The 26,411-nt window shown below is 40.6% G+C and overlaps 1 protein-coding gene across 2 annotated transcripts; it reads right to left on the bottom strand.

Annotated features, from left to right (window-relative positions):
* Positions 1-2,283: 2,283 nt before the first annotated feature.
* net1 (neuroepithelial cell transforming 1) lies at positions 2,284-26,066 on the bottom strand. 2 transcript variants are annotated; one of them, XM_026326907.2, is made up of 11 exons: positions 25,836-26,066; positions 20,384-20,447; positions 14,223-14,285; positions 5,266-5,373; positions 4,982-5,146; positions 4,426-4,488; positions 4,024-4,197; positions 3,662-3,919; positions 3,392-3,562; positions 2,946-3,132; positions 2,284-2,810 (listed from the first exon to the last, which is right to left on the bottom strand). In XM_026326907.2, exons 1-11 carry the CDS (start codon positions 25,973-25,975, stop codon positions 2,371-2,373), a joined length of 1,833 nt encoding a protein of 610 aa, XP_026182692.1. In that variant the 5' UTR covers positions 25,976-26,066; the 3' UTR covers positions 2,284-2,370. The 2 variants fall into 2 exon arrangements, with proteins under 2 accessions (XP_026182692.1, XP_026182693.1); XM_026326908.1 differs by lacking the exons at positions 14,223-14,285; positions 20,384-20,447; positions 25,836-26,066 and adding an exon at positions 8,175-8,504.
* Between the last annotated feature and the right edge of the window lie 345 nt (positions 26,067-26,411).

The following is a 26,411-nucleotide window of genomic DNA, read 5'->3' as shown; positions in this document are numbered from 1 at the left end:
CCCAAACATCAGCATGTGAGCTGCTGCTGGCTGCTTCTCCATGCTCTTTGCATCAACCTAACTGATGCGCTCTTACTGCGTTCCAGCCACATGACCGGTTCAGCACGGCACTATTTTCATTATCATCGGCCGTGCTTTCTGTCAAAACAATGACAGAATGAACTGTTAGAGCAAAGCTGTATCACAAGTGGGTGGTAAAGGTAAACACACTAAACTTATGCTTTACTGCTTGGTCTTATTTCTGCTGTGTGACTGACTGCAAGACCTGTCCACATGGAGCAAAACACATCCAACTCTTAGAGATCAGCCTTAATCTTATTGCTATGCAACATATAATTCAATACTTGGCACAGTCCTAATTAACACCAATCATTACTTCTATCATATCATTTTCACATACACAACTGTGAATGTGAGTCCTACTGGTATTTTAAAACAAGTGGCTCGTTTTACTGAAGAGACGAGTCAAATCGAACATGGCCTTTTAAGCAACACCTGGACATTATCATCATTATTTTTAGGGTTGGCAGTAACTAGTATACACCTCCCCACTGAACAAGAAAGTGTGTGTTCGCTTTCTAACAGTTGGAAATAAAAAAGAAATAAAATCACTACCTGGCAACACTGGTACAGGTTCAGCTGTCAGTGTCAGTTTTCAACTACAGTGAAAGTACGACTGTATGGAGAGTGTATGTTTGGAGAATGGTCAGTTTGTGAGAGGCAGACCTGAGAGCAGTATCACAAGCAATGTACGTTTTGAAATGAAGCATCTCTAGTGATCACTTAACCATCACTACCAAACTGCAGGCCAGTACATCCAACCACAGAGCAGATAAAGTGGTGTTACCTTCTATAAAGTGGCACAAATAGGGACCAGGCAGATATGCCAGTTTGAAAAACAAGCCGTCTTGGCACCTACATGGAGCTCACTGTTTAGTGAAGAAATAAGCAGTTATAAATCAGTGATAATTATAAAATAGATTACTTATATATAAAATAAAAATCAGTGATCAGTTATAAATCTCCTCACTTCATTTGGAGCATTCCTCTACCACATTTTCCAAAATGTTAGGTCAGAGTGAAGAATAACAACAAAAACAAATGTTCAGATGCAAATCTTACACAGATCTTTATTGTTTATTTTTTTTACATATACTTTGTGGCAAGCAAGTTGCCCCCTTCTCTTCTTTTTCCATCTTACCAAAAACATCATGCACACTTACAAAAACCTTCTTTTTTTGTCTCCCTTCCCCTACATACTTGACCTTCACAACTATCATCCATGCAAGACATCACAACAACTTACACAAAAAGTTGCTGCTCTGACCATCTATTTCAGTTTCAAAACAGTTTTATTCATCTCGTCTCTCATCTCTTACGCTTTTAGACTACATTCTCGTTTCCTTTCTGTACTTAACTGTCCCATCCCTCAGGACGGGTTAACACATCCTGCTGCCTCTACAGGATCAGTGTCCACATAAACAGTGAGCAGTGTCCACAATTAAAGTTCCATGCAAGATGCTAAACTGGAGTTTCATTCAGTTTCACTCTGAAAAGTCAGCCTATTTAAAAACCAACATGGCTCAGTTCAAAATTTTACTTTAAAACAAAACTTCTCATCTCTGACATGATTTCGACATCTGATGATGCGTCATCACTATGCTTCATGATGATGTCTTTGTTCTAACAGAGAAAATGAAATTGAATCTGTTTGGGGTTTAAATTAATGCCTCTGACTGCAGAATCTGCAAAAAAATATAATATTATCCAGGTCCAACCATCTGTGATTTAAGGAATGTATAAAAATAAGACCTATCTTCTAACTAATCTAAAAATCAGACTTTTACAAAGTTGTGGGGTACATCTTTTCTGAGAATTTTCTCCCTTAACATGCTCGAAATTTCAAACAACTTCACCTAAAGCTAAAACAGTGCTGCTTTATGATACCTAAAAATCTACAATCAATTTTAGATAATATAAAAATCATTAGTCCCTCTTAACGGTCTAACATAATGCTTAAATATCAAATTAACAGTAAACAGGATTTGATGCACCACCTCTATTTTCAAGAAATCCACAAAGTTGTGACACGCAGATTCACAGGCTAAATCTGTGTGTTTGCTTTTCATGATGCTTTCATTTTGAAAGGCACGTCAGAATACTGCATCTCTGGGATACACTTGGATAGGAGGGGTAAGGTAAATAGCTGCCAAACAGGACAGTAACACAGAACACTGTTATAATAATATGCTCACACGCAGACACATAAATACAAGTCCCACGCTCCTCTGCGTTGTTTTTTTTTTTAACATTTATGTACAAAAGAAGACAATGTCTGCCCAGGAGTCCTTTTTCTCCTGCCAACTCAGTTCACACCATCGTCTCTTTTCTCTTTCCTAAAGAACACAGAGTCTTCTTGTCTTTTTTGGATTTGTGTGATGTGGACGAGGAGAGCGGAGACGATGAAGACAACGACGTCATCACTAAAGATGGGGAGTGGGTCGAGGGGGATGCAGCAGGGCTGGGGGCTGTGCAGGGTGAGTTGGGGGCGGACTGAGAAGCTGGCTGCGGGCAGTTCTCGTCCGTTTCCTCCATGAGGATTATGGCCGAGACAGAGGAGGTACGGCGCTTGGAGCGGGTGTCACTCGTAGGTGGGCTGGGCGTAGACGGCTCGCTGAGGGGCCGGTGGACAGAAATGGCGCTGCGGACGCAGTTGAGCCATTGCTGTTTGTGGAAGACGTCATTGACTTGCAGCGTGTGGGACTGTGCCTGGCTTGGGTCCTGAGAACGCACTCGGAAAATGTTTTTGGCTGTGGCAGAAATAGAACAAAAAGTAGCAAATGAATATATTTAATAGGATATATCCTATTTAGCAGACATGTAAATAATAGACAATGTCTAAATCTGGCTGATAAAAAGTTTTTTTGACATTGAACAAGCCTTACCTTTGTCTGCATTGCTGAAAGCGCCTCTGAATGAGCCGCCCATCCTGACATCTCCGTCCTGCAGGTCCTCAAGCACCAGATCCTGAACTGCAATTGGCTGTCGGTAAACCTGGAAACACTGGCGCTCATTCCTGGTGACGGGGCGGGTCAGAACCAGCAGCTCAGTAAACAGGAACACATGCAGCTTCTGGTAGGATTGAGAAAAGAAAAAATATTAAAACTGAAGCACTGACATTTTACATAAGCACCACTACAGCACTGTGGAAGGTGTTTACTGTTATCAGAGACCATACTCGTGCCATTAAATCACAGGTTGGTTTGGTGATTAGCAAAGCAGGCAGTTACAGCCTGGTGACCTTATATGGGGTGTACGGCTGTTGATGTGTGAAGAGGCAGCCAAAGGAGCTGTGTGTTGACAAGAAGAAAGTCTGTGTATGTTTGCTCACCGTGCCACTCTTGTTACGTAGCTCGCCATGACACAACAGGCTCTTGCACTGCTCAATGCGAGGGTCCCTCTGCCTCTCGTCCAGATACTCCAGCTTGTCAATGTAGTACTGGCACTCAGACTCTCCCTTCTTCATGTTGATGTCCGACAGAACGCCCTGAATGATGGTGATCTGGAATCACAAGGAATCAAATGATTATTTTTTGACCATGTTTTAAGACAACCATTTTAAAGACAAAGCCAGTTCCTGTGTTCTGGGTCTTTGACTTACTGCTTCCTCCAGGCTGGCAGCATCTGGGTGCTCTGGTGGAGTGTGTCTTAGTATCTCTTTAAGCAGCAGGGGGTATTTGACCAGGCGGGAGCGTGGGATGTCCAGGAAGCTCCATAGGTCCAGCTTTCTGCTGAAGGGTGACTCAAGGCAGCGCTGCAGGAAGTCTTGCACCCGCCGGTCCTGCTTCTTCTGGTCTAGCAGTGCCTTGGCTGCCAGCTGGTTGCTGCAGTAGTCTTTGTAGGCATTTAATCTGGGCAGCTGCAGAGGAAAGTGGGACACTCAAACTTACTGCCTTCCTCACTTGAAACCCACAACTTTAACAGAATCACAGAGTTACTTTTATTTGATGAGAGGATACTTACCCAGCTAACAACTATCTGCCCGATCTGGCCCACAGTCCCGTCTGCCTCTGTGGCTTTAGAGAGCTGGGCCAGCAGGTCCTCATGCAGAGGAATGTAGGCATCGAGGTTGCCGAAGATGTGAGTGAGCTCCTCCTCAGACATAATGGAAAGCTTCAGCATTGGGTCATGGTAGGCCTGTGGGGGTTCAGAACCAAAACGGTCAAATAACAAAAACAAGGCCAAAAAGGGTGGATGCTAAAAATAACTCAGTGAACAGCCTAAAGGGTACAAAAGAAAGACAGAGCAATAACTGCTGTCTTTTTATAGTTCTTGGCTTGACTATGTGGAGGGCATGCCAGACTTTGATTTAATCTGTTTGCTTTGTATGTTCTCCCTCTGCCTCAGAGCTTTAAAAGTACAAACCTTGCGTGCAAGCTGGAGGTCCTCAATCAGGTCCTGTTCTCCACGAGACAGCTCAAATATGGCCTGAGGAAGAGGCACATACAGATAATGTCTTAGAAAAACACATGGATTAGGACAGCATTGCATTATTGCGACTCACAGTCATTAGACTCAATCTAACCCTCCAGTGGTACAAAATGAGGTCAGCTCTCCCTCACCACGCCATTTACAACTGTATGACATTTATGGCTGTTGACAGCTGTCTAAGATGTCAGACACATGCAGGACAAGTAGGGAGGTAGGGCAGGAGAGCACTGACTTCTCTTTACATAGATGGGGAAGTGAACCCTGGATGACTTTAACCCCATTTAGACTGCAGGGTTATGTGAAACCAGTCTGCTAAACAGAGAGAATTCTGGATTTCTGACTAGGCATACGTATTTGTCTATACTTGCACTTTTCATCTGCTCCTTTCCCTGACTAACGGTGGAGGTCTGTGTCTTAACCATGCTCTACCCTTTGCATGCCATTTTTACTGTACTTTCATGCCTCTGTGGTCTCAGTGCTGATTTCTCACCTCCTGCCGCTTGATCTCTTTGGTGGAGAAAGTTCCTTTCTGGTGGACATCTAGTGTTTCCGACCAGAGAGTGCTGTTCCTCCTTTTAGGCGGTGTGGGGGCCGCTGCCTTACTGCAAGGCTTCTGGGGCACGCCCGGCAATTTGCCATCACCCCGGAAAGAGGCCTGCAGTGGGAAAAAGGAAGTCCTACATGTCAGACATGTTGCAAGTGAAAAGCAACCAGTAACAAGAAGTCACCTGTCCCAGTGTGATCTCTTTTAGGTGGAATGTCACGGGAGCTTACCTGGATGGTTTGGCCGAAGCGCCGGACGGCCCCATTCTTCACCGGAGAGATGAGATTGGCTAGCGACGTCACCCTGCCGAGAGGACGGACACGCTTGTTGCTGGGTTCCTGAAGGAATGATAGAAAAATGGAGAGATTAGTCAGCAATTGGATCACAGTTAAAGAAAAGCCTGCAATTATCATGTTGTGTGCAACACTGAACAAATCAATCAGTAATGCCAAATGTGAGATTGTTACAGCAACCTCAGCAGTACATCCAGGCGCTCCCTTGTGGCTTCCTTGTGATAGAACACATCAAGTTGGGTCATAAATAATCATTATTGACTCCACTCCCTGTTTCTGGGTGAAGAAATAGGAGTAGCGGCAACTGAGGTCGAGCAGCAGACAGACAGACTGGCGGACTAGTAGACAGACACTGAGGAGGAGGAAGCAGCTTCAGCAGCTGTTGGCTCCATCATGTGAAGAGTCTTGTGAGAGGCTGGCCCACTGAGCACTGTGGGATGGGGGTCTGGTGGAATGCCAGGAATGCACGAGACCCTGCTTTCAGCTGTTCAACACCCCTCCCCACACACACTCTGCTACTATCTGGCCTGACAACAGCTACAACCCCACTTGAGAATGGATCCAAATGATGTGAGATAAATGCTTTCTGACTTCTCCAGCTCTTTAACTACCATTCCCGAGGAGATAAAGCAGTATGAGACAGTGTGACAGGGCTATGAAGTAAAACCAGATCTCCACTGTTAGTCTAGTAAAGAAGCAGAAATTGTAAACAGACAGTGAATGTGTCCCCTCTTAAGTGGTTACGCAGTGCAACGTGGCAGGGGGTTCACAGTGCTGTTCATGGCCACAAGTTGAGACAGGCTGTTCAACAAGCCTAGCGTGAGAGCTGCACTACACCTGGGCCAGGTGACCCCTGCCCTCCCCCACACCTCCCACTCTTCCCCTCATCCAGCCCCAGGGCTGGAAGAAAGGAGAGCTGCTTGGTCCCTTGCCAACAACAACAGCAGACCGCAGTAATCAAAGAACTGAAAAATCATCTTTCAGCCCACAGAGCTTCTTCAAAAACATGACAGGATGAGACAGCCACAGACATAATCAACATTTCTAAAGTTTGCAGTCCCCACAGAACATTTAAAATTTTAAACAACTGCACACTAATGAAGGTTGCTTGCTGAAATTATGCACCGCACTACTAAAAGCGGCTTGTGGTTTTCCTGGCTTGGGCCGACAGGGATTTTGCCTTGGCTCCCCAAACTGGGGAAAACAGAGCAGTCATTGAGGATCTGGACCCCGCTGACACAGCTGCAGAACAGATCCACTCAGTCTGCTGTAGCCTGAGACCTGCTGTGGTAGAGTCACGTTCCGCTGCACTCAGGATCAACCACACAGCTTTGATACCTTCGCAAGCCATCTAGTGGCAGGGGCCAGCAAAGAGGCGCCACATGTCAAGTGCTTTAACTGCAGGGCTGAATTTCTGACTATGCTATAGACAAAGAAATTAAGTGAAAAGCAAAGTTGACAGAGGGTGGGGGCTTTTCAAAGTCAATATTGGAAAAGCGTGTTGGCCATTATGTCCTTCCTGTCATTTGGAAACTGGTCCCAGAATAACAAAAGGCCACTAGTTGTGCTCATTGTTAATATTGTGGAAAGACAGACAGAGAAAGTTGCTATTCCTGGCAGATCAACCCAGGAACTCTGCTTGAGTTACAGTGAGTCTGGCTCACTTCAGGAAACCAGACGGATCCGGGGTTTGTGCTGCGGCTTTGGATAAGTATTTATCAGTGGAACAATGACCCACCAGACATACACATTGCATGTATGCGCTTCTTAAAATCCTAACCTAAGATAAGAACCTAATAAACTTATAGTGATTGTGAAAGTTGCCTTTCTGTGCCTTTTCTTTGATGTAACCTAGTCAGTACTGTGAGCTTAAAAAAAAAAACCACGTGTCCCTGAGATTACAACACATCTTGTGCTGATAGGAGCTGAGAACAGAACAGCTTGACCACTAACGAAAGAGCTGAGGTCAACGCACAAGGAAAGAAAAAGACACCCCCTACGTGAAACTAAAAGGGTGTTTCACTTATGCAACTCTGTGAGAACAAGACTCACTTCCTGAATTGTTCTGAGACTTCTCCTTTAACAAGTGGTTTACTGTCAATGAAATCACATCTTCCTAAAATCTCTTCCCAAAAAGAACCATCTGAACCTGAAAAGGGGAAGGAAGCAGCTGAAGTAGTATCTTTTATTAGAGTGCACACCTGGGTTTCAACCTTTGTGTCTCTTTAATAGTAGCTGTAGGTGCTGTGCTGAATTTGCATCAAAGTCAACCTGCTTTAACTTCAAAAGCCAGAGGTTAAATGCAAAGTATTTCTGGATGGGACTGAAATAAAAGGATGCAGTGTTGTTGATGAGAGTTACCCCCTGCCGCTTAGCTGTTTGTGGTACTTTGAATTTACTGACTGTGCTGATCTCTCTGTATCCCACCAAGGCTGAGCTACCTGCTGGGATAAATGCTGAAGAACAGACGGGGAATACACAACACTTTGGGGTGGGGGCAGTTCACCGTTTACTTCATAGGTGCAGCGTAATCCAATGATTAACTTTTCTAGGTTAGGCAGTATCGCAAGTATTTTTCTAAGTGCCTCAGCACAAAGTTCAAAGTCCCAACTCACAGGCACAGGGCTACACACAACACACTCGCACACTCATACACTCACACACTGTGCTCAGAAGTGAGATAAAAACTGGGTTGGTAGTGATTCACTCACATTCATATGACACAAAGATAAGATTTAATCTAAATGAGTTCAGTCAAACATTTACTGAAAAGGAACCGGCAACAGCCAAACAAAGTAGAAGAACAAGTCACCACCACCAGCATCATGTGTGTCTTTGCATCTCACCTCTGACTCTTTGTTAGCTTGGTTCTGGTAGTCTATCACTTGTAGAGTCCGTTTGACAGGCACCAAGCTACCCAGTTCATCGTAAGCCACCATAGCTTTCAGTCAAAACAAAGTATCCTCTTTTAATCCTGGCGCGTCAGCTTCGAGTAATCCACATCAGGAAAAAAATAAAGATAACAAAAATCAAGTGCTGTGTGGGTGTAAAGAAATAAACCTAGATAAATAAATACACCTTCCTTCTGTTTTATCTTCTTCCCTCTCCCTAATGGGACATGGCTTTTTGAAAGCTCCCCTCACACATTTGTTGAACCCTGGTCTGAGGTGTGCTGAAGGGGAGAGGGTTATATAGCAGAAGGAGAGACGGGGAGGAGTCTGTGTCTCAGCCCTCATGGCTGCAAATGAGGCGGGGTCAGGTTTACTTGGAAGTGAGAAGAAGCTGCCTCCAGGCTCTGTGGAACTACTCACAACGGAGTGAGTAGTTCCGGACGGAGATGTCTTTAAAGTTCTCACAAACTGTAGTGAGAACTTTAAAGATCCACTAAACCTATTGCTTAACTGGGTTGATACAAACAAGTGATAAGTACAAGGGAGAGATGGGCGAGAACGTGGGGCGCTGAGGTTCAAAAATAGATATTTGTTTTTTCATGTAACAGAAGAAACATTACTGGCAATGATTTCTGACATTTGGTCAAAGATTTACTCTACAGTTGCAGTTACAGAAAATTACCTAGAAAATTGTCATAGGGAATATTAGAAACATTTAACAAACAAACAAAAACTAGCTTTTATCATCACAAGTCATTTATCAAGCAAAAAAGCCAAACACCTTTTGATTCTAGTCCATTAAATATGAGCATTTAATGCTTTGCTCTGTTCTGAATCATAATAAAATGAATATTACAAGGTTTTGGACATTTTAAGGTTGAGAAAATGTAGATAGATTACTCATCAATAAACACAACTAAACAAATGTTGAGTTGTGCAAAGAGTTGCTGAAAACTGCTGAAATGCATTGCAGAAAAAGCTGAAGGCCAAAATACAATGCTGAACAATCCTGGAAGCTGAAATGTAAAACTGGAGTTGGAAGCTTAACTTGTTTAGCTAAAAAACTATATAACATACTATAAAACATTGCTGAAAGGGGTGGAAAGAGAATGATATGATGAAGTAGAAATAAATTGGCTTTCAATTGCTAAACAAAGAATCGTTACACTAATATACAAGGAGGAACTTTGTAGTAGGATAGAAGAGAAGGAAGAACTGAAGGAATTAAATGTGAGTTAAAGAAAGAAAAAGGGAAAAATGAAAGAGCACAAAAGTGAAATTGTAGAAAGACCGTATAGACAGAAAGAATGTGTAGTTTCAAAACCGATAAACATTGCTGAAAAACACAAAGTAAATGACGTGTAACAGTGTATTGGTTGTAGCTATTTTAACTGATTTGTGAAAACTATTTAGATTGATTAAATAAAACTGCCATGAAACATCAAAATGCTTCAATAATAACTCAATTTTACACTACTGTGATCATTAATGACTATTATACTCATGATGTCATAAATGTCAACCATGTTGAGCTATTGCTACAAAAGGAAATTTCAGTCTGACATTACTCACTAAAACTCAAATATAGCAAAATCAAGGTTCAAATAAAAGTTTTCAAAAATGGATCGTTTTATCTCAAAGTCTGAGCTTTGGTATCAACTTCTAAAAGCTTTGACAGTCTGGTTAACATGCTTTAAATCATTAAACTACACGGTAATTATTACTTGGTTATTTCTTGTTAGCTAATTAATCAAAACAGTCTCTGCTCAGTAAAGCAACACTTTGCTCTTTGCTTCCAAAAGAGCTGTTATCAGTCTCATCAGCTGAAATGGGGGGAGGTGATCAATTAGAATATCAACAGCAAGGGCACAGTGACACACTGCCAGATGTTTAAACTGAAACTTGTATATTTAGTACCACTGGGGGTAGGGTGCAACTGCCACCCATATGTGGACTGGTTTAATTGGGGGAGAAAAGGGTAACATGTTTCAGTAAAGTTTCAGGAAAGACAAAGGACTAAACAGAAGCTGAAGGAGAATCTGAGGCTCTTTTTCATGCATATGTGCACACCCATAGAAAAAACAGACAGATGCACACAGGGCTGAATGACAACCACACCTGAAGCCTACACACCCACACAGGCGGTGCACAAATGCACCGCAAAAAAAACTGGAGGTGTTAGGTCTTGATGGGGCAGCTAATGTGTAGGCGTTGCAAGGCAGAGTGTCAGCATGTGTTTTGGGCAAATGTACAAGTCTGTTCATGCCTCCTGGGTCAATATGGCAGTGTGAAACAGGACGCGAGGTTTGTGCTGTTGCTGTCTGTGGGGGACGATGCAGATGCTGATCGAGGTGTGTGTATGTTGACACCTTGTTCTTTGCGTTTGTTAATGGAGAGGTCAGAAGGGCTTATTTGTTACAGGCCAATGTGATATTGAGGCTGGAGTACATCACCTTCAAAACAACTCAGATAATGAATAATGATAATGATATCATGATCATGATAATGATGACTTTAGCATCAGAGCCAAAAAGATTCAGTATTTGGGTTCATCTGAGAAAAGGACAGCAGAGCAAAGAAATATGCAGACTGAGGAGTCAGAGGGGATCTAATTAAAAATAAATCTGTCTGTATGTGTAGTTTATGTGTGCAGTCCTGCTGTTACTCACTCTCAATGGGGAGACCTGGGGCTGAATCAGCTGTACATCTGGCCCACCCACTATAAAAACTAAACACAACGTGGCTAGGCCTGCCTGGCCTCTTTGCCCATAGACAGACTGAACTACAGCTGGAGTGCAATTGTGATTTACTCTCCAAGGTACACACATACATGGAAGTCTGAGCAAAAGTAGTGGAGTTTGATGAGTAATGTAGTGAGCGCTGGTGCTTCACCTCCATCTAACCTATGCCGTGCCAGAGACAGACTGAGCCCTGAGGGCCTAGCTCAACTTCACCTCCACATCAGCAGTGAGTACAGGTTACAGAGAGCCTGATTATAGCTCTGGGAAGGCATTAAGAGGGTCAAGTGAAGAAACACTGCTGATTGATCAAAACAAGAAGACACCAGTGGAGGTGCTGCTGCCCTCTGCTGAACAAGGTCAGGAGCAACAAGAATAAGCTGACCTTTTTCTATGTCTTTAATTTAAGCTTTCTAGGTAGCAAGTGCTGACCTGTTAATGTCAATTTTAATGCAGCCATTAAATGTATTGTATTTAAACTTCCTTGAACAAATGGGTAATAAATGTCAGAAAAAAACATGACTCATCCACCGATTAAATTGAAAACTTAGGATTAAGGAGTAAAGTATATTTCTAAATTGCCCATCACCCTCAAGGATGGATGATATTTAGAGATCAGGTCCCAGGAGTGATTGAGAAATTTCAATATTACTATTTACTATTAATCAAGGACGTTACTGTTATAAGGGCAGGGAACTATAAATACCTCCACACCTCTGTGGCTACATTTAAATAAAGATGAAGAGGCAGAGGAGATGTAGACAGTGATCTAATCATAGTGTAAAAATAATGAAAAGTACATATTCAACCACACTAACATCCTTGGATTACTCAGGGTTTTTGTTTTTTCTTATTTCAGTATTCACGCCCAACACAGCCCTGGTTGCTAACAAACACAGTGAGGTAACCAACACTCATAGTGAAACCGCCAAACCTTCCTACAGCAAACTGATATGCTGATAAAACTTCACCTGAGAGATGCTCAGACAGAAAAACATTAATCACCAAGTTAATATTAAGCGGTAGTTTCCACAGATATGTACTGTAGTTATGGGTGAGAAGCAACTTACAGCACTATAGCAAACCTATAGCACTATAGCTTAGCTACCTTTTCATCAAAAAATCTTTGTGTATTTTTGTAGCTTTAACTTGCAGTGTTTTCAGTAAAACTTGGACTGCCTTATGGCAATACTGAAATTGACTTCTGTATCAACACTAATCTAATGTAAGATATAAAGATCCTCATCTGGATATTTTATCAACAAGCAGCTTCTCAAATGACTTACTGTAATTATACTATATCACAATATATATTGACATGATATAAAATTAATAATTTACACTGTGAGAGAAGCCCAGTCCTGATATAAGTGTGTTTTTAGACAAATGAAACTTACTCACAGATCAAACTAACAAAGACAACTTCTGACAAGTTTTTTTTTGAAAGGGCCAGTCCCCTTATGCACTTAATGCTAGCCCTTTACTATAGCTTGGGCTGTACCAGTATCAGTCCAATTAGTCAAATGCAAGTATTAGTCCAATGTCTTACTATTTGTAGAAAAAAGTAGAAGAGTAGAATATTCAGTAGCTCATGTAAAATGTCTTGTTGGTAAAAGTCCTAGAGGTTATTAATAAAGTGTAATTTGATCTGCAAGTCTGCAAAATTTAGAAAACAGAGTAAGTTTTGACTGTTTAAATTTTTAATAAAGTCTTCATTTTATATTCTTACAGGAAATATGTAAGTTTAAGGTTTAAAATGATTGGGTTGAAACTGAATTGTCTGTTGGTTAATCAAAATATAATATTTGCAAACTAATGATTATTTTCAATACTGATTCATTGACAATTATGCCCATTATAACAGATCATATGTCTGTTGTGGCCACCCAAATGTTCAAATCAAAAGGTCTTCAGTTTACTAACATGTATGACAATGCTTATCAAAAATCACACTGTACACAAAAGACCAGGTGAGGTTTGTGCTCAGTCAGAAAAGAAAAAGTCAGACCAACGCACTGAGTACTGCTCTCATCTGAATGCCCTGGACTCTCTACAACACTGAGTTTTGTTTACTTAAATCAGAGCAACTGATCCAACTGGTTACAGGAGTCTAGGCTGTGCATTGCCCCTAATCCCTCTATGAGAAGAGTTTCAAATCCAAACATTTCAAGGAAGACACACAACACTAATTCAAATGTGAAATGAGGGTAATAAACTTTGAACCACCTCTGTACATACAATAGACTCAGATAACTACATTTGGAAACCTTACACTGCTGCTGCTAGAATGATGAAATGTGCCTGAAGCTAAAAGGTGTTGAGTTACAAAAAATGAACTCTACTGAGAGATCTTTGTGCGCATATGGGTTGGTGTGCTCATTTAACGCCCACACACCAAATGAGGTTTATTTTCCAACCCGGCCTGTCCTGCCTGTCAGATCTCTTAATCAAGGAACCTGTTTTGGCGTAACTAACAGAAAAAACTTTACAGACTCTTCACCAAACAAAAAAAGGCTTTATCTAGATGCCTTCCAGTGATAAGCTTAGTCATTTTTGTATTGTGTATGAACCAGACAAGCGTAGACTTAGAATACAGCAAAAGATTGGATACAGACCCCAGGTTTCAGTTAAATAACATAGTGCTGTGTTACCACCAAGTGTTTCTTAACAACACAATAAACAAGACACACCTACACTAACCTTATATTTCACAAAAAATACTTACAACCCTGGGTGATCAACATCTGGAAACTGGAAAGGGAACCAATGATGGAACGTAACTGAAGATAATTTATCTTTTTTGTTCTATCTGTTGTTATACTTCTGTTTCTTTGCATGTGGGCATGGTCTGTGACAGAGAGGAGATATGTGGACAACATTTGTTGGTTTGCAGAATAGGGTTTACAAGGGGAGTTTGGGATTCCACAAAAACAAGTTTACTTCTTTACAAAAAAAAAAAAAAAAATCACCGCACAGATTTTTTTTTAATCTCTTTTCACTGTTACAGAGTTGTTCTAATCTATACCATAACTAAGAACAGAAACAAAATCTTGTCAATAATTATATTGTAATTACTACACATAGTAATTAAGAGTATTACATTTACTCTAAACCAACAACATAAAAGAAAGTAGGAACCTAAAGTGCCCTGACATAATTTTATGGTGATTTGGTATTATACAAATAGACTGAAATGAATTAAACTGAACCCTGGTTTTTATACAACCTGTGTATTGCGAATCTCATGTCTGACTCTGGGTGTTACCTTAAAGTCAAAGCTGCAGAGGCTGATTGCATCACTGTCATCCTTCTCTCTGTGCTTCCGCTTCTGTGAAAAAGAGATGAACAGCCAAGGTTTTAGCAAGAACACATTGATGGTGCATCAAACGTCATTATGATGCAATGTCTGCACATACAATACACAAGTAGCATGAGTGTGGAATACACAATCAATACACTCTTTTTCAGATCCGAATCTTTAAGCGGTCTCCTCATCTTAACTGTAGTCTACAGCAGCAGCTAAGACTGGTAACTACATACATTATACTAAAGCCAAACACTTCTCAGATTCCTGGGGTTTGATGACCTAATCAGCATTTCTTTGGAAAGCTCTGATTGCATATGAGAACTACTAACCTGTAATGTGTATTTTCCTGCCTTTGTGGTGTAGTACACATCCTTGTCTGGGTGCCAAGATGAGACTAACATGTAGAGAACTTTATAGCTGCCCTATTCCTCACTTGTACGTTAGATCAATTATGCTCATTACCCCCAGTAAGTCTGTTGTAAAGCAACAATGTGCACTGCTGGAGGTCCCACAGAAAACAGGAAAGTGTGAATTGGACAGCAGGGCACTTTAACACCTGTGTGTGGACTGTCAGTCAGGAAGAGTCACTGGGCTGGAGAGAATAGCAGTCTGGCCTGTTGAGACTAAAGGCTGTAGAAGCGCTGAGGAGCAGTGGTGGGCTCTGGGATGCCCAGGGCTCCATTACTGTTCTCCATTAGGCCTTTTCTCACAGACTGTCACTCTGCATGATGAAATACAGCCCTTCTCCTTCATATCAGTAAGAGGAGTGTGTTGCACAGCAGGGACATATCATAGTCATGCTTAAGGCTAAACACACATGATGGCACAACCTGACAGATGAGTAATGTGGAGAGGGTCAAAATGGACAGATAGTGGCCAGGGGTGAATGGCTCAGATGTGCATTTGTTTGTGTAATGGTGTGGGACACTTCCTCTCTGACAAACTAACCTGTTTGTTTTCCCACATCCATAAAAACTTTAGAGCCATCTGCTCAAAACCACTCTTGAGATATTTCCCCTGTATACATGCTGTTGTAAATGACTTTCTTAAAATAGCCATGATTAACATGGTATGTTCAGAGTTGGTTGCATCTCAATACAAGACTGCAAACAAAGCTGCAAATAACAAAAGACTGTAATTCCTCTTTACTCAGCAGACTTTGATTCTACAACTGAGCACAACAAGGGAGATTCAATGACATACTAACAGGACATTAAATAAAGCTACTCAAACAACAGAGATATGAAATGACATGGACTAATCAATTATTGCAACTGTTCAGTGCTGTGTTATCATACCTTTCAAAGACAGCTCAAAGAGATGTGATAACAATCATAATCTCCATCACTTAACCTTTATAGTTTATAAATTCAAAATTAAAAACTCCTCTCCACTCATACTCATAGCCACTCTACCAGAAACATCAAATTACATGTCTTGGTGAAGACGTTTTAAAACTCCATTATATAAAAAACATGCTGTAACTGCAGCCAAGAGGGCTTCTATAAATACTAATTAAAGAGTCAATGCCTTTGCAAATGAGAGATTTTAGTTCTTTGATTTGTAATAAACTTAAAAAGTCTAATACATGCCAGTTTGTCACATTAAAAAGACAAATCCATTCAAAATAAAATGTACAACACAAAAGTGAGTGAAAGATGAAAGGGTCTGAATACTTTTTGACGTCACTGCATGTTTAAAAATGCTATGAATTTTGGTCATCCATGTAGCTTAATGTTTGAACCCAAACACCAAGTAAACACTAAGAGTCTGGCCCAGGTTGGTACTATGGTTTACTCCCCATTTCCACAGTTGACTAGACAGCATTTTATGTGTGCATGTGCATGTGTAAGAGAGGTGTTAAAATGAACAACAAGGAGAGACAAAGGAAAGCCTAAACAGTGGTGCACAGAGCAAAGGTCAGCTGTACTGAGCAGTTCACTATTAAGGAAGTCTGCATACAAAGTGTGAATGTTCCCTCCAAATTAAATATTGCTTTATGCTTGGGTCTCATACAGAGATTAAACAATGCTCTAGTAATCTCTGAGCAAAAACAGACATAGTGGGGAAAAGGAGAAAAAAATTCGCCATGCAGTCCTTTTCCACCTTTGGAAATCTAACTGTCAGCAGCGGGCAGACGGAATAACACAAGCAGCAACTTGTTCAACTTCAACGTAAATACTATGACTCAACAAACACATCCCCCTTTCACTGCTTATTACACTTACACACACACACACACACACACACACTTCTATCTTTGTGAGGACACTAATCGACGTAATGCATTCCCTAGACCTTAACTAACCATCACAAATAAATGCCTCACTCTAACCCTAAAACCAAATTTTGACCCTCAAACAGGAGCCTCACTTTGATAGAAATATGCTCAAAACGGTACGTACAAAGCACAAGTACACACACACGTACACCATAATAAGTCTATGGACGCCAATGCAGCTTACTTTGTTACTCATCCAGGGAGTGACTGACAGATTTGATTATTACATAAAAGAATGGTGATGTGCACATACAACAATAATACAAAGCAACAGTCATGAAGAAACGGCCTCTGCTGTGTACTACACACAGGTTTCTCAAGTCTTTCAGACCCAGACCATCAGGGTATTTGTCTTCTGATTTTAGATACAATATCACAGCCTCGTATGAGCATGAAATCATGTCATCCATTACCATAAGGTTGAATGTTTAAAAAATAAATAAATCCATTGTATGACCTGACAACTTGCTCATTGTGTGGGGGTGTAGCAACAAGCTGGCTGGAGTGGCTGCCCACCCCTCTCCCATCTCAGTCACATGTAAATGACAGTAAAACCATGTGTTGGCGACCAGGGGAAGTATGGAGCTACAGGTAAAATCAAAGTCCTTCAGATGTTAACATGGACACACATGCAATACAGCTACAGTTTCACTTTTCACTTGCCAAAAATGTGAGAAGAACTGAAAATTCAGCTTGACTTAAAACACATGGATCTTGGGTCTCTTTTGAAAGATTCAAATCTGATTAGATATGGTCACTGACTGCAGCATTACAACATACATTTATGATCCCCCACCAAAAGCCTGTAAAACATCACAGAGCTAGAAAACAGGCAAACATTTTATTTTACTTGACACGTGTTATCAACTATTAAAAGGCACAGATCCAAGATACTGGACAACTGCAGTAAAAAACCAAACTGTGATATTTTGCAGGGGGCTGATGCAGCTGTACTGGGCTGTCTCTCTGAAACAGACAAGCACCCACAGGAGAGCAGCACCTTGGATGCATTACATGTTACTGAGGGTTAAGTGATACAAACCTGAGGAATCTTCAGACAGACAGTGATTAAAGGAGTCTGTCTTTGTTTGAATATAAATTTCTGTTGATATGGAAAAGATCATCCCACAATAATTATTAATGTTTGTGTGAAGTCAGACGCGACTCAGCAGCCGACAACCACATTAAATCACATCGTCTGATTAAAGCTGGAATGCTGCTTATCAGCCTGCCACTCTTGAGGCTCTGACCGCCTGAACTTGTTGCTTGAAGAGACAGAAAGCTCAAAATCTGACTCTGACTGTTGTTAATTATCTTCGCATTCCACTAAATGGCAGTCTAGTCTGATATGCTCCACCTTGGCATTGGGCTGGAAACCTGAATCACATTCTTGCCATGACAGAAAGCCCCTCAAGGCCACGTGCCTGATGTAGTCTGAGAGAATGCACCAAGCGCCTGGGGAATGCTTGCCACGCCTGCTCCCACAGTTCGCCTGGGGGACAATGTACCCCCACCTATACCTGGCCCTGCTCTAACCACTTCAAAGCTCAAAGACCTGGCTAAACTGGGCTGAGATAAAAAGGGAAATAAGACAAGGATTCCTTTGTCGCTCGCTGTTTGGTAGATTTATAAATGGCAGATAAAAGTGTGGTGAGGGGGAGTAAATTGAAAGAGCAATCTAATGAGGTCCACATGGTTTTGGTGGATGAACTAAGTGTGCTACGTTTGCGGATCAAAGGCAGCAGGTTGGCACAAGATAAAAACTTGTTGGCCTTCTCTCTCTGCTTTTATTTCTCCTCCTCTGCCTCCAGATGAACGATGGATTATGTTTTAGGCAGCTCAAAACCTTGGAATGCCAGCACACTTGTTAAGCTGCTCACAATGTAATCTGCTGTTTCTAATCAGCTCATCTAATTTAAGACTGACTGTAAACTACAAGCAGGCCAGTCTATTAGAGAAAGCAGCATGGGACAGCAATTGGACCAGACTGCATTCAGTCTTTGGCTGCATCAATGGCCTTGAATAAGGTAACAGATGGAGATAATGTCAATGATGCTAGGAGCTGCTAAAGCAACAGCTGGCCTAGAATGTAGAGTGAGTTTTATAGATTTCACTCCACCGATAGCATTTTACAACCAAGGTGCAAAGATCAATCCTGGTGATTGCTATGAAGATTGAGTATAGAGAGTAGGGTCTGTATTCACAAAACATCTTAACACATACACATTCAAAAAAACTGGGACAGCAAGACCAGTTTTGTTCTGTCATCATATACTCACATAGTTAATTAGCAACAGCTGAGATGATATATTAATTCTTGAAAGAGAGAATCTACTACCTATATGTTTTGTACACTCTTTGCTAATGAAAGAGAAAAAAGCTTGACATAAAAAACTATACTGATATATTTATCAGTTGTAGGACCTCATAGAAAATTGGTGTATTTTGTCAATCACTCAAATCTATATGAACTGTGTCAGTTTCATTCTAACTTGCATGCAGCTCTTTCATAGACTGGTGTACTCTCACCCAATGTCAGCTGGAATTGGCACCAGCCCGCCTGCAATTCTGAATTGGACTAAGTGGTATAGAAAATGAATGGATGGATGGACTAAGATGGACAAGACCCAGTGGGAGTACATTAAACAAACAATCAGAATTTCATTCAGCTTAGTTTTATTTTATATAGATCTAATAAAAGGGGTCAGAGCATCTCCCAACCTACAGATCTCGCTGGGTGTTCCCAGTCCGGTTCCCAGTTAGTACTGACCAAAAGTTGTCTAAGGAAGGACTAACAATGAACAGACAACAGGGTCCTGGATGCCCACGGTTCACTGATGACCTACTGTCGATTAAACTTTCAAATTTCATTTATACTTTTCAAAATAATCCCATTTTGTTTGAATCTTTGTTGCAATGTACACTGGTCTCTGTGAAGAAAAACATCCAGTGGCTATAGTAGTGATATCACAACTAGAGTGGGGAGAATGCTGAATTTGGTTGAAAGAAATTATCTCTAACCTATCCTTATGATCGCAGTTTTCACTCCTTTTTATACATATTTCACTCAACGGTGGACAAATGTGTGTTTCTCTTCCTGACAGTAGACCTATGAAAGCAAACAGATTTGCAGAAAATGCACAGTGAGCTGCAGTGTGACACAAGTACCAACCTACTGCTGCACTGACTCCTGTGTACACGGTGTTAGGCAGGTCATCATAATGTTATGGTTGATCGGTGTATCAGTGTATCATATCAACATATGAGTGAAAGAATTTTCTCCCTCATAAATAATTACACTTTCATTCACACCTTCCTTTTTTATGGTTTACAGTTTTTATGGTTTTATGATTTATTCAGGATTATGCCCATATGTTCAAAATGTAACAAGTAATTAAGACATTTGCCCTCTAGTCTGATTGGTTTCCCTAAGCCAAAAAGAACCTGCCATTTATCATTTCAAAATTGAACTGTGCCACTGTTTCCAAGCTTTTGCTTAAAACAGAGGCAAGTTTTAAAACTGTTATTATGATGGAAACTGTGGTTAACTACTCTCACTCAGCCAAAACCTAGCTCTGAGACAAGTGCAGACAGGAAATGAGGATACAAACTGTATCATGTATTGTATATTACATGTGAGGTCAAAAACAATTGTCTACTTGTTTAGCTCCTTGGCACTGTTTGCTATGTTGGCAATTGACCACAGTGTGCCTTTTTTAATTTCAGTACAAAGTCACCCCTTTGCTTGTATGTTTGCTTTAAAGTGATAAACCAGACAAGCTGTATGTTTTTGGTCCAATGTGATATTCAAACTGGAAAAAATAAGGTCTGTACTCACCAGACTGAAGTCCCATTGTGCTCTTGGGGTGAGGAACGTGAAGGAGCTTCCTCTTTGCAGTGACCTGTCAATACAGGAGACCACAGGGGAGGGTCAGAGTTACAAAAAAAACCATAATATCATGGCCCACCAGTGTGAGGTCATCTTACTGTGCTGCAAATAAAGATGACTCCAACTGAATCATCAAAATATTTTATTTCAACTACTAATAGAGTCCACCATGACAAAGTCTGAGTAAAGACTGTGACATAGGAAGTTCAGAGCATCCATCGAGTGATAACAGAACAGAGACCCAGAGAATGGTGGTCTCCTAAGTAAACGTTCAGATCCTGCTACCTACCACAGTCTCAGCATGCTGTAGCTGCAAGAAAGAGTAACTTCCTTGAAGAAGCCTCACCAAGCTGTCCATAGAGCTAAGACCTTTGAGACATCCTGAAAGGAGGAGGGGGTCTTTTATCCCACACCTTCCTCCCTCCCAAAGATTTGGAAAGCACCCGAATGTCTCTTTCTGTTGTATCCTGACAAGGGACAGGTTTACCTTTTTTGGGACTCTGCAGTGGGATAGTCCGGACAAAACACTCCCCCCAAAACTTGTCATGTATACTGGAAACCCTGCTCATGTCACGCAAACTATCTACAACCTGTGTAATTTCAGAAGTACTGTTAGGTTATGCTGCATAAGGCATTCAGGACAATTACACAACACATCATGCTCGGTGAACGGATGGTTACACAGCAAGAAGAAAACATCAAAGCAGCTCCAACAATAAATTGGATTTTTACTGATGCACTAAATCACACTGATGACATACCATCAATGGGAAGGCAGCTTTAGACTGCCATATAAGGCTGATAACTATGCAACTTATGAAACTAAGTGAATGTGACAAAACCTTTGTAATGCCTTGACACAAACTGCAAATGCAGCTTCCTATATCCTGAGTGTTCGTAAACACATAAAGCTCTGGCATTTTTAAAACACCAACTGAAGGAGAATTTTAATGCCATAGGTTTTAAAAAATATGAGAAGAGACTTGATTTCTGATAAATGCAGATATCAGCAGGACTCATGAAACTCCAAACAAAAGATGAAATGTTAAGACATTGTGGAGTATGATTAAAGGTACCAGTCACATTCAGCAGGCATGACAACACCACATGGATCAAAACCTCCTACATTTCTCAGCTTTCATAACCCAAGCTGGGACATGATCATAAATTGTGTCAGAGCGTGTCAGAGACTATACTGAAGATTTATGTCTTGGGTGGGCCTTAGATGGTGGGACCTGTAGAACATGGGACCTGTAGAACAATCAGCATGTGGAGAATGCTGAGCTGCTGTGAAACACTTGTTCTGTGCATGTCTGCCAAGTGCTGCTCGTAAGGAACAGCCATTCCTGTCATACTGTGGCTCTGCTACTATTGCTTCAGATGGCATTTATCCAGCAACGTATGAGTCAACAAAGAAGGCAAAATACCATGTCAATTGAAATACTAACATATTATTAGGAATTTTAATAATAATCTGTAATAGTGCTGGGAAATAAAAACTTTATCATATTCAACAAACAAGACAAGTTATAAAGGCTTATGTTTTACATGTGTTAAGACTGGCTCGAGACGTGCTATAGAGAATGGAAGGATGTATAAAGTAAGATTTGTTTTATTGTAGATGTACTTTTGCTTACATTTACAGCTGATAAATTACACACATATTCAGAAATATGCTTATTAATATCCCGATGCTGAATTCAGACTCATTAATCAGTCTCAGTTTAATTACGTCAACTGTACTGTTTTAAACCTTTAATACTGCAAGTCCATGGAGAATAATCTTGACTCATATTTTGGTTAATCTTTTTTAATCTTTAAATAGCTTTTTTTGGTCTAACAAAACCCCAAATTACTTTACTTTTACTTTTAGTTTACTTTAATGCAGGACGAGCAACAGCAACAAAGCAGTCAAGTCACAGCAATGGATAGACACAGACAGAAAGTCACCACTGGTCACATTACCAACTTTACCTCTGAGAGAGTCTGACTCTCTATGATGCTCTTTTTATTACCAATCAAATTACTGACCTGTTTTCCAATTAACCTAATTAGTTACAAGATGTTCTTCCAGCTCTTCCCTGTTAGTACCACTCCAGCCTTTTGTTGGCGCTTTTTTGAGAGGCATCAATTGCTGCCATCAATTTCAAAATTACCTCTTTTTTTTTTAAATGGTAAATTTTCCCAATTTAAACAGTTTATATGTTTTCTGTGTTCTATTGTGAATAAAATATGGGTTTATGAGATTTTACACAGCGTCCCGAGAGGTCCCATGGAGCTTGGTGGGCTGCATACATCCACACACGCCATTTAACTGAGTTAGATTTGGAGTTCATGCTGGGACCACCCAGGCTGGAAATGGATGCACAGACGCTAAACAACAATAGCTAAAGAGTGAAGGCAAATGAGAAGCTCCCTGGGTGTCCTGGGGCAAGTTAGGTTTTAAAAATGTCACAGCAGGTGTAGCTCACACTGAACTGTTACAGTGCTGAAATAATGTTGCAGTCCCGGAGAGAGCAGTTCATCCTGTTCTAGTGTTCTCCACCAACCACTCAAAATGACATATATTAAATGTCTATATGAGTCAGTGCACTGTTTGAAATGGTTAGAACAAAATCTCAAATTTGTTGTTTCCAGGTTCTTACATGGGAAAATTTTATAGCTCTTAGGCCTTATGTCATTAAATATATTACTTCTGTGGTTGACAATTGAAAAATTATGGTCATATAAGATGTGTCCCATAAAGACATAGACCATAGTGTATTTGTTTTTCTAAAATGTACTGTGACTAATGCCAATCTGAGTTGCTCTATAAGAAATAATGTGAAATATTATTACTCAATTGCTTGTGTGAGTCAGTACATACACAGGAAACATAAAGCACTTTCTCTTAAAGACATATTAAGATAACATTAAATACACTGGGAATTTGACTCAAGATGACACAGTTTACAACGAAGCAGAGCTGGCTGCCTGTAAAGCAGAGGCTTCTTTGGAATGCACAGAGCTCCCTACAGGCGCACAGTGACAAGCTCATGCTATGCTGGGCTGCACTCACTGTGACAATTGTTATGTCATCAGTCTACCAGACACGGCACTAAGCCAGTCTAACACTGGCAAGAGGAGATGACAGTTTACAGCAATTAAACAGCACCACTCTTCTGCTTATTGACAGTGCACCACTTAATCTTAACAAGGGCTCTAGAGCAGGTGGAGCGGAGCAGATAAGTATAAGTGAAACAAAGCTCCTTGAGGAACTAAGCTCATCATCCAAAGCTCACTAGTTTTACTAATTAAAGTAATCTCCCATTTAACAGCTACTGCCGAGGGCTTGTTTGAAGACACGCACCAGACACAGCAGCTGCAGATTGGCTCTTGCTTTGCTCTGAGCATCCATATTCTGCCATGTATTACAAAGACTTTGTCTGGTCTCATCTGACCCTGAATGCCTATGGAACCGAAGGCACTTCATAATGCAGTAAATACACGACCTCATTCTCACACCTAGTTTAACTGTTGTACTTGTGAATAAAACTAAAATAAATAATCAGATAAATAATAAAAATAAAATTAAAATAAAGGTCATTGGTGAGATCAGTGTTTTAAAGAGCAACTGTTTTTTATTAATATTTCCAAGTGTCTTTAAGAAATTACAGTTATTAGTACATCTTAAATTATTAGGTCATAATTGTATAATTCTCCCAATTAGAGAGCTACTTTAAACACTGATAGTGCTTGCTGTGTAAGCTTTTCATGAGTACATGATTGATATCACCACACATTCATCACTGCCACCAACCAGGGGACAAAGGTCGTTTCTCCTCCTCTCATTTCTATCAAGTGAGTCAGAAGCTTAATACTATTCTTGTTTGCTAAAGACGGCTAACTCGGAAACTGTACTATCCTGTGCTGACCCCACCGGCAACTACACGTCCTTTTGTTTTATCTACAAACAGAAACACTGAAAAACACCCACACACAAGTCAGTGAGATCATCTCCCAGGTTGCCTGTGCAGAGGCAGGATAGGTTTACAAGGGGTTACTTGAACAGATGTAGCTGATTGACTGAAAAGTATTACCATCTTTATGAATTTCCCCTCAGACATAAGATTAACTTGTCTTATCATTTTCTTCAAAATTATATTTAAACCATGCTGTTAGAAGTGGACACTGCACGAGTTTGGCAACAAGACTACTCCAAGAAAAAAAAAAAAATCTCTACTGCCTGGCTAGCATTTTGATGCCAGTCTCACTTGGGAAATCTATGTTTCTCTCATTCAACATCTATGATTTTTTTTCCATAAACCTTGTTATGGAGGTCAAATATTAGGTGATGTTTTTCCATGTTTGTCTGTAGATCACATTGGGCACAGGGCTGGGCTGGGGTACTTTGGCAGCCATACATGGAAAGCCTTTCAAAGAGTCTAGTGTAAATGTTCCCATGGGCTTTATATACCAAAACATACTGATTTTGTTAGCTGCTAGTCTGAGAAAATCTGACTGTATTGATATAAATGAGCTCTGGAAGACTCTGCACGTCTTAATCATGTATATGTCCAGTAAATTAAAAACATTACCTACAGACATATTTATGTTGACTGGACCCAGAGTAACCATGTATGTAAAGTATTCGATTTTTCCCTCATCTCTAAAATTATACACAGATGTAGACTGGACACTGGGGTTATTGTTCTGAGTACTGCTTTGGGAATCAGAAACACTGATTACTCGATACAATCATATTTACATCTAACAATGTCCTATGCCTAAAATATGAATTATTCCGCTGGCACAGGAGATAGTAACATATTTACATTACAGTTTGAATGCATATATGAGTAGGATATGTGAGTATTGTTTCAACACTGACTAGACTATCAATGTGTCAAATATGCAATAGAGAAAAGTAACCCGGTCATTATAAACCACCTCTTTATTAAGTGTTTTTGGAGTATGACGTATTATGTTAATATATTTCATTAAAACGTGAAAAAATATTTTTATTACATATATTGTCAATGCCAGTAACAGACGGGCCAAAAACAAACCAGTAAATATTAAGATAGCAGAGCAGAATAGGACCGGGTCACAGGTGGCCCTATGCTGACACCTGGTGGTATTGTCAATGTGAAACCCTTTGTATGTATTATATGTTGTAGCTTGTTTACCATAGCTACTTACTGAGCCATGTATACGCCAGAATAGCTTTGCTTAAAGAAATGACGCCTCTAAAGTTAAATACTATTTATCTTAACGCAGTAATGTGCCGATTAAAGTGCGCTAGCCGCCGTTAGCTCGCCAATAAACGTTGTCCCCGAGGGAACAGCGAAGAGTTTCAGTCATTTTACAATGCAGTTTTTGTGAGTTTGGTTCAAAGTGTGACCAGAACAACTGGACTCACCGCAGACTCCTGCGGCTGGTCTCGGGGGAAGGCTCCTCTTCGTCACCTGAAAATTTCCTCTTCAGGTTCCCGGAGCTCGGTTGTCTTTTCGGTTTCTCTGAGGTTGCAATGGGAGCTCGACCTTCACTGGTTTCCACCATTTTAAATTACTTTGATCACTTAATTACATGTTAATGAAAGGGTTAAACGTAATAACAATAAATAATACAATAGCAGAAGTGCGTGACTATTTTTGAATATGGCGGAAATCAAAGTTTGGACCAATGAAAAGAGAACAAGAATCTCGTTGCCAGGATATTACGCTAACTGGGCGGGGCTGCAGTAATGGTGTCCGACGACGTTACGTAAAACTACACCCAGCATTTTGGGGCGAGTATACTTAAAGCTTCACAGATATTTCAAAGGTTTTCACTCAGTAATATACTGGAAATTTATTTTAATCAGTGAGCACAAGAGGCTGCTACAGAATTCTCAGTGGCAAAGTGTTCTAAACTTTATTAATTAAGGTTATTGATTATTAATTTTCAACAACTGCCCCCACTGCAATGGTTTTGTGAAGTCACAAAAAATAAAACA

Source organism: Mastacembelus armatus, chromosome 23 (assembly GCF_900324485.2).
Source record: "Mastacembelus armatus chromosome 23, fMasArm1.2, whole genome shotgun sequence".
NCBI lineage: Eukaryota > Metazoa > Chordata > Actinopteri > Synbranchiformes > Mastacembelidae > Mastacembelus > Mastacembelus armatus.
Note: the sequence above shows the minus strand (reverse complement) of the source record. Positions and strands in the feature narration are given on the sequence as shown.

Coding starts and splice junctions, on each gene's coding strand:
- net1 (XM_026326907.2), bottom strand. CDS start 25,975: ATGGTGGAAACCAGTGAAGGTCGAGCTCCCATTGCAACCTCAGAGAAA. Junction 14,286..20,383: donor CACAATGGGACTTCAGTCTG/GTGAGTACAGAC, acceptor TCTTTTTCACAG/AAGCGGAAGCACAGAGAGAA. Junction 4,489..4,981: donor AAGAGATCAAGCGGCAGGAG/GTGAGAAATCAG, acceptor CCTCTTCCTCAG/GCCATATTTGAGCTGTCTCG.